Genomic DNA, 9,018 nt, shown 5'->3' with positions numbered 1-9,018 from the left:
GCGTGGGTTCTCTCCGGGTACTCCGGCTTCCTCCCACCGTCCAAAGACATGCAGCTTGTGGGGATAGGTTAATTGGATAATCCAAATTGTCACTAGGTGTGAATGTGTGAGTGAATGTGAGTGCGAATGGTTGTCAGTCTCTGTGTGTTGGCCCTGCGACAGACTGGCGACCTGTCCAGGGTGTACCCCGCTTCTCGCCCTATGACAGCTGGGATAGGCTCCAGCGCCCCCGCGACCCTGAAAAGGATAAGTGGAAGCAAATGGATGGATGGACAATCAAAAACTGTTTTAGTGAAACCCCACAGCTGAAAGACCACAGACGAGGAGACGAGTCTGTTTTCTCCACAGTCTGACCTCAACTCCAACTTCACAACAACTGAAAAAGCCAAACACTCCTGACAGCGTGAGCTCACTGAAGTCTGCGCGGCGAGCTGTTGTCATTAGAGCAAAAACCAAGTTCACCAAAACAAGAACTGGGAAGTTTGAGCACATTAGCCTGTACTGAACTTTCTTCATTGGCTACCTTGTCAGGTTGGAGCAGATTTTAAGGTCCTGCTGCTCACCTACAAGGCTTTAAACGGACTGGCACCTTCATACCTCTCCGACCTTTTACATCTTTACGTTCCATCCCGTGCTCTCCGATCTCAGGACTCTGGCCCTCTAAAGGTTCCTAGAGCCAGAAAAAAGACAATTGGAGAACTTTTTCTTCTCTGTGGAACAACCTCCCTCTAGATGTTAGGCAGGCTGCTCTGTGGAGGTTTTTAAAACTAAGCTGAAGACACATTTGTTCACCTTATCTTACATCTTTTAGTTTTTACATTTTTACTGTTTTTAACTTGTATTGTGTCTTTTACCTGTATTGCTATGTATCGCTTTTATTTATTTATCTTTTTAGTTTCAAATAGTTGTACTTTGTTTGAAAGCGCTTTATAAATAAAGTTATTATTATTATTAAAATCAAGTAGAGCTTCAGTGGTAGTGAAAAACAGTGAGTGGTTAAACAGAGTCAACTGTAAATGAAAGTCAACATTTATTGTGTTACTTTAACAACTCGACGTCATCATTGTTTATTTCCACAGCTATAACGACTTCATTTGAACACATACGGAGAACTTAGTACTTCCTTAGATAGTCTGCTGTATTTTAAGGGTGTGAGACATTTGTGACTGAATAAATACGTTTGTAATTATTTTGTATGGCTTTATTAAATATGCTAAAAAGAATTTACAAAAACCTCCCGGCTGGTTCGGAGGGAGTCAGGAGGAAACTTTTTTCCTGTTCACTGCTTCACACCCTGACTTCTCCTGGGCTCCTCTTCCACTGCAGCCTCAGGGTGTGCTTCTTCTTTATGGACGTGTGAAGAAAACCAGGTTCCACTGGCCGAGTCGGTGTCGCCCACCCCTTGCAGCTCGCGGGGTCCAGCGCCCAGTCGGAACAGCGTGGGGATCTGACCCAGGATGGGGTTACTCTGCTGGAGGCCAGAGATCCACTGATTGAGGGTAGCCTGGTCCCCCTGACTGGTCATGCACATGGCAAAGACTGGACCTTCATCCACTGGATAGACAAACAGACACACATCATCTATGTTCAATTCAATTCAATTCAATTTTATTTATATAGCGCCAAATCACAACAAATGTCGCCTCAAGGCGCTTCATAGATACAGAGAAAAGCCCAACAATCATATGACCCCCTATGAGCAAGCACTTTGGCGACAGTGGGAAGGAAAAACTCCCTTTTAACAGGAAGAAACCTCCGGCAGAACCCTGTTACACCCTGACAGTGAGGGGTTGTGGTCAACAGCAGCGATGCATTATCTTACAGTCTTCCACATCGAAGCTCTCATCGTCCCCCAGGTCGCGGTCCAAATCCAGGTCGAGCTGCAGAGGATACATGAAACTCCTCTCTGGGTCATACGGCTCTTCTATCTGAGGGGAGGGAGGAGGATTTTTTTGTAATTTAATTCACAAAGTTTCACATATTATTCATTATACAGAGTCTACACACACAGACGGTCACTGCAGAAAAGGCTGGCTGTTTGCAGATGACAGCACCTGAAGAAGCTGGGAGAGCTTCACAGGGAGTGGAGTGAGGGTGGTGTCAGTTCCCCCGACTCCAGCATGCACAGATGTCTACAGGATTAATGAACACACCAAGCTGGACATCTCTGTATTATAAATCCTGTTTTTAATGGATCTTAGGAAATATTCTACAATCTGAGATTCTGGTTTTGTGACTTTCCTGAGCTGTAAGCCACAATCATTAGAATTCAAACACTGTTATATGATCCTCACACAGCACTTATTATTTGTAATGGATAACAGTAATGTTTGCCCACCTTCTCTTCAGGTGGGGCAGGGTCAGCTCTGAGGACGTAGTAGTAAACACACGTCTTCCTCATCCACAGAGGGAACGGGCCCTCCACAAACACCGGCCTGCACGGGTTGTGCTTAGCGAGCGCTTCCATCTGGCTGGGGCTCTGGATGCCTGGTGCAAACACAGGAAAGAAAACAAACAAATATGGAAATGATGCCACTATTAGTATTTTTAACAATATATTTCTGACTAAGACACAGAGTGTCGTTTCAGGTCATCCATACCTACTATATGTGGAAGTGTGACTTCAGCACCGCTCTCTGTGATGTCTGTGCAGGGCAGCTTGTGAGGAGAGCACACAGAGTTTGGTAAATACAAGATTTACATCTGATGACAAAAGTCAATCAAACTTGCGATTTTTACACACAAGTTTGTCTTAGTTAGACGTGAGAAACTGATCAGCTTATGTGGAGTTTTTTCTGAGAATTCACATTGACTGTACTTTCTATAAGCTCAGTTTAAAAGCTTAAGAAATGTGGAACACGAGTCTGTGGTTGACAGCTCTGGAAAGGTTTCCAGGCTTGGAAACATTCGGCGTATTAGCTTTAAAGATTTTAGAGTTACTTTTGTTATTCTTTTAAAGAACAAAGCCAGGCTAGCTGTTCCCCCCTGTTTCCAGTCTTCATGCTAAGCTAGGCTAATCCATGCATATACCTGGTAGACGGTCACTTTTGCATCCCAGTCGTTTGCCATGCGTGTGAGGCTGAAGCGTGACAGGTCTACTGGGTCTTCGGGGAGTTGCTCGGGAATAGGAAAGGGGTTTAGGTGCTTGAACTTGGGGAACCAGTACATGATACGCTGGTACTTTCTCATAGGGTGGGCCTTTTCTCCAAAGATCTGGACCAGCAGCACTTTGGTCTCAATGTTGGGCATGATACCTGAAGCACAGACACCGACACTTAGACACAAAAACAGTGTACAGAACACCTCAAGATTCTCAGCAACTACCACAATACTATAGACACCCACCATAATTCTCCATCTGCTCCAGGAGCTGCACCCCACACTCCTGCTGACGGGGATAGTGGTTGAACATTCTCTGGATAAAGTTTTGCGGCACGAACACCTCTTTAGGAAAAACATCCAGCAGCTTGTTGTAGACAGCGAGGTCTTTCTCCACCCCAAACTCTGGCATCTTCTTTAGAGCAGCATAGATAAACTCCACATGACCTCGACGCCTTATGTCTCTCTTGGTGTAGACGTCTATCACTTTGTTAAACGTGGCCTTGGTTTTGGCGTCTTTGGCGACCTGCTCAAACAGATCATCGTGGGCGACCAGAGATTTGTCCCTCGCCTTGTCTTCTTCCTGAACGAACCGTGCAGGCTGACTCTTGGTGCACGCTGGGCTGCTGTGGAAATGCCTCAACACCTAAAAGCAACATGTTTTTGTTATGAACGCAGATAAAAGATTCATTCATATGATCTGATTAGATTATTTATTGATTAACAGCAAACAAAGAGTCGACTGCCAGCTGCCTTTCTCTGCGATTATATCAGTGCTGTATATGAGCTTAAGTCTGCTAAAGCTCACCTCGCGCTGTGGGCACTGCAAGCCGCCGGGCCGACTCGAGGAGTGTAACCGTAATAGAGCGCCGTTGTCTCCAGCAGCAGCAGCAGGCAGCGGCCTCCCTGCGTGGCTGAGCAGCCGCAGAGACGTGAGCTGATGCAGGCAGCGGCTGCCCTTCATAGTCGAGCCATCACAGCGAGTGTCAGAGAACAGAAGTGCACACGGACGTGTACCTCATTCAGCTGTAAATATTTGTACAGAACGATAAAACTTTACATTTCACATTTTTGTGAAGTTTAGTTCGTCAACTGCTCAAATGTTGTAGTAAAGATAGTATAACCATGTTAATACTGACCATTAATGCCGACAATCGGACAAGAATGTAGTCTCCTTCAGAAGCCGCTGTCAATGGACGCTACCATGTTGAAAGGCCTGTACAGCATTCCGGTCCGACACGCATTTTCTTCCCCCAAACAATAGAAACAGTGACAGAAATGATTGTTCCGTAAAACCGCAAATAAGCGCAGTAAATATTCTCCATTAAAATGCAGGAAAATGATTTCTAAATCAACGCCATTCTTCGCGCTGTAGCTATGATTCTTCAAACTGTTAAACAAAAGTTGAGAAAAGAGAAAGCTAACTATTTTTTTTATCCTTTGTCGTGCAGTATAATTTAGGGTGACCATATTTTGATTTCCAACAAAGAGGAACTTTAATAATACTGTTCACTTAACAGTAAACTTTAACTGTTCTCTGTGCGGTTAATGAATGGTGAAATAAAAGAAATGTTGTATAGGCTTTTACAAGTCAACAAGTGCAAAAAAAGAGGACGGTTGGTCACCCTAAGAGATACTTCTTAAGGCAAGAGTTGCCACTTTGCAGCCATCATCGAGCTTATGTTGGCTGACAATTAATGCAACACTAAAATTCAAATACAGTCACAGTGACATAACGTTGCATTTATAGAATTGCTGGTCAAATGCAATATAAGCAAAACAACAACAACAAAAACAAACAAAATCAAAACTAAAAACTAAAAGATCTTACCCTTAAAATAAGATTTAAAAAGGTCCCCGGTGATGTTTCTGCACCATCCTTTCTGTTGTCATTTCCAGTGTTTCCGTGTGTGTGTGTTTTTAATGTGTGATGTCTTTACCAATAGACGTCGAAATAGAACATATTTCTGTTAAAATCACTCTTTCCCCAGAAATGTCATTTACGTTGATCTGCTTATATCGCCCTCCTTCCGCAAAGAATATTTTTTATGAACAACTACAGATATTACTTAAATATCATACTATAAATAATAAGTCTAATGAAATAATTGTAATGGGAGATTTTAATGTCAACTGGGACTGTGGAAAGGACAGAAAAACACTCAAGGACATAATGGAGACTTTGAACTTTACTCAACACATTGAACAACCCACAAGAATAACGAGACACTCTAAAACTAAAATAGATCTGGTTTTCAGTAATAAGCCCGAGCGAATTATTAAATCTTATAATTTTATCACTGGTATTTCAGACCACAATTTTATATTATTTTCTAGAAAACTTGTAAAATCACGGGTTAAGAATGACTTTCAAAGTTCATCTAATAGGAGATCCTTTTATGAATTTATACCAAGAAGGCAGCGACAAAATGTAGCAGAAGCATTAGCATCAGTTAACTGGGAGCCTTTATTGTGTAGTGATGACCCACAATTCTGCAGCAGTCACTTCACTGACATTGTCGAGGATGTTATATCAACATACTCCATTAGAGGTCGACAAAAAATAAAGACAACATCTAATTTGCCCTGGTTAAACAAAGAGTGCAAGAATTTAATGAAAACAAGAGATCAATTACTAAAACAGTTCCTGAAAACAGGTCTAAGTCTGGATAGACAGAGATTTACTTCAATGCGGAACAAAGTAACAAGAAGTTTGAGACAGGCCAAAGCAAATTTTTTGATAAATATAATTGAAAGAGCCAAAGGTAATGGTAAAATTATCTGGCAACACTTAAATAAATTACTTGGCCGTCATTCAAACAAAAGTAAAAATACAATTGAACTTTATGTAAATAACTCTATTGTTAGAGAGCCTCTATCTATTGCCAGTAACTTAAACACTTTCTTTATTTCATCTGTTAAGGAGATCAGTCAGAGCTTTGACTCAGTCGTATGCTCTGATAATGTGAATGATGTTGGTCAAAATTTGTTCACCATCGCTCATATTTCAGACACTGAAGTTGCTAAACTAATTACAGGTTTAAAACAATCAAAAGCACTTGATGTATATGGTATTAACACAAATTTCCTAAAGGAACATGGATTTGCTTGTACGTCCAACAACTCATGTTTTGAATATGTCTTTTGAACACTCCATTGTTCCAACAGATTGGAAAATTGCTGCAGTTACACCAATTTTCAAAGCAGGTGTGAAGACTGACATGGCTAATTATCGCCCCATAAGCATACTCCTGGTCGTATCTAAAATAGCTGAGAAGTGGGTGGTTAAACTCCTCACTGCTCACCTAGAAAACATCCAACCCTCATTACATCCATTGCAGTTTGGCTTTCGGGCACATCACTCCACAGATACTGCCCTGTGTATGTTAGTGGAGAACTTGAAGAGCTTGCTGGACAAGAGTCCCTGTGTTGGAGCTGTATTTTTAGATCTGAAGAAGGCTTTCGACTCTGTAAACCATCAGATATTGTTGTCCAGATTGACTCAGTTTAATATCTCCAGTCAGGCTCTTCAGTGGTTTGCCTCATATCTCTCACACAGGAAACAGTGTGTAGTGTTGGACGGGGTTCAATTTCCATATTTAGACTGTGATACAGGGGTTCCTCAAGGATCTGTTCTTGGGCCCTTATTGTTCTCTCTTTTTATCAATAACTTACCTGAAGTCTGTCCAAATATATTTGCTCAAATGTATGCGGATGATGCAGTTATATATACGCAAGCAAATAGTGTCCAGCAGGTGGCAAAAGATCTTACAGCTGCTTTAGCATTAATGCATAGCTGGCTGGAGGACTCATGCCTAATGTTGAACACCTCAAAAACTGTCTGTATGTATTTTTCAAAACGCCCCTTAAACTTGAAGCAGTCAAACATATTCCTGGATGGAGTAGAGCTTGAATTAGCTCCAGAATTTAAATATCTTGGGGTCATTCTAGACCCAACATTATCCTTCAAGAGTCACATAAATAAAGTGTCCCAGGTACTTAAATTTAATAATCGAAATAATCATATACGTAATAATTTAAATATGAATGTTGCAAAAAACTTATTTTTACTCAATGATCATCTCTCATATGGACTATTGTTTGACGTCCTGGTCACTTGCTTGTCCAACAACACTTACATTTATAAAAGAAGTTTAAAACTACTTGACAAAAAACCGACTTCCCACCACCACTGTCATGTGTTAAAAAAACATAAATTACTGAACTTCAATAACTTAGTGAAACTTAAAAGAGTGTGTTTAATATATAAAGTCTTACACTCCCTTGCTCCACCGCCACTAAAGCAGTTCATTAGGCATAAAGAAAGCTCAGACAGGACCACTCGAGCTACAATCCGAGGAGACTTGTTTATACCCCACAGACGGACAGCATTTGGGGAGAACGTCCTCTCTGTCCAGGGTGGCCATCTGTGGAACAGTCTTCCTCCATTAGAGAATGCTCGACATTCAATTTGTTTAAGGCAAAGGTTGAAAACTGGTTATGGACAAATCAAGTGTGTGATCGTGTATGAGTTGTATAGTTTTAATGTTTTATTTGGAAACAGAATGGTGTGTATGTGTAAGTTTGGTGATGGAGTTTTTATTATGAATGAATGATGAATTTTTATGAATTATTGTCTATGTTTTATGTGTATGTATATGGACAACAGATGGAAATTAGCCTTTGGTTATAATCTGGCATGTTTACATTCATGTAATTTATTTATTTTTTTTACATTTATGTTCATTAACATGCACTGTCCTAAATAAATAAAATGAAATTAAACAAATTACCTTTAAGGTGTTCTACATGAAATAAATACATTAATTACCTGTCTTGCAGGTATCTTTATGACGTCAGATCACTCTAAAAAATGACATTTTTAACGTCAATTAGACTTTCATACTGGGTCAATAAAGGATATATAAAAGTCACTTTACCAAAAACTAATTGCAGCTTCTACCTTGTGACAGGAATATTGTGTGTGGTCAGGATGACCGGATATCATTCGTGAGGGATGCATTTTGATATACGTTTCATTTCTTATAGGCCAACAAGTTATTTATAGCAGTTTGAATGCAGGCAGTCACTTTCTGGCACAGGTTTCAGGGCTTGCAGTGCGCACGGCCACCGCGAGATGGAAACAAATGCTCGTCCTGTAGCTGCAGAGGTGCAGCCGAAACTGCTTTAAGAGTTCCGTGAAATGTTCTGGTGTCCGGACACTGAAATCCTCTTTCCTGACTCAGTCTGACTGAGGCGAATATCTGGCAGCGCTTTTAGCCGTACCTGGTGCCTTCCCGCCAATAGTGTCAAGTTAGCTAAAACGAGGGGCTACACTTCCGGAAGCGGTTTTCAGTCTGTGGTGTGTTTTTAGTTTTTCATTTTATATAAAATAATTTCGAACTATATTTTATATTTAAGCTTGATTTACTTATAAGTACTCCCCCCCTCACACACACACTCACCCACACACCCGTGCGTTTAATAAACTATTGCGCTTTATGTTGCGGAAAATTCCGCGTTTCCGGTATTCTTAGAGCTGTCAGTCGACTCAAGTCTCCAGAGTGTGGGCTGTGATTCTCCTCTGTCAGCATGGAAAACACACCTTAGTGCACGCTGCTCCTCTAAAAACAGGAGACGCCGTCTAAACCCGGGATTATGGATTCGTCTACCAACAGTTTGGGTGAGTGCAGCAGCGACAGTGGCTCTTTGTGTTTTTACTGACAGCGTTAGCATCGTGGAAACTTCACTGTCCGTGATCAGATACTCGCATCGCTCTCAAAGGAACGCTGTCAAACCGCTTCAAAGATGGCAATCTTTGGAGAAAACTAGCATACAGCGTACCACACACGTTTTACGCAGTTTAACAAACGCGTTAAACCTCAAACTTTGTCCGGAGGCTTTCAGTCACACCAAAAC

General features: G+C 41.3%; 2 protein-coding genes across 4 annotated transcripts in view; one reads left to right on the top strand and one right to left on the bottom strand.

Annotated features, from left to right (window-relative positions):
- Positions 1-984: 984 nt before the first annotated feature.
- On the bottom strand, positions 985-4,342 carry ecsit (ECSIT signaling integrator). 2 transcript variants are annotated; one of them, XM_006809283.3, is made up of 8 exons: positions 4,239-4,342; positions 3,908-4,125; positions 3,346-3,745; positions 3,031-3,254; positions 2,601-2,658; positions 2,339-2,487; positions 1,823-1,928; positions 985-1,554 (listed from the first exon to the last, which is right to left on the bottom strand). In XM_006809283.3, exons 2-8 carry the CDS (start codon positions 4,061-4,063, stop codon positions 1,280-1,282), a joined length of 1,368 nt encoding a protein of 455 aa, XP_006809346.2. In that variant the 5' UTR covers positions 4,064-4,125; positions 4,239-4,342; the 3' UTR covers positions 985-1,279. The 2 variants fall into 2 exon arrangements, with proteins under 2 accessions (XP_006809346.2, XP_006809347.2); XM_006809284.2 differs by having other exon boundaries at positions 3,908-4,057.
- A 4,308-nt stretch (positions 4,343-8,650) lies between these two features.
- The window catches only part of eml3 (EMAP like 3), a 47,565-nt gene continuing 47,197 nt past the window's right edge, over positions 8,651-9,018 (top strand). For both annotated transcript variants that reach the window (XM_087837869.1, XM_087837868.1), the window contains exon 1: positions 8,651-8,782. In XM_087837869.1, coding sequence (XP_087693995.1) covers positions 8,758-8,782 — 25 coding nt within the window. In that variant the 5' untranslated portion in view covers positions 8,651-8,757. The remainder of the gene's footprint in view (positions 8,783-9,018) is intronic.

Source organism: Neolamprologus brichardi, chromosome 3 (assembly GCF_056152115.1).
Source record: "Neolamprologus brichardi isolate AB-2024 chromosome 3, ASM5615211v1, whole genome shotgun sequence".
NCBI classification, from domain to species: domain Eukaryota; kingdom Metazoa; phylum Chordata; class Actinopteri; order Cichliformes; family Cichlidae; genus Neolamprologus; species Neolamprologus brichardi.
Note: the sequence above shows the minus strand (reverse complement) of the source record. Positions and strands in the feature narration are given on the sequence as shown.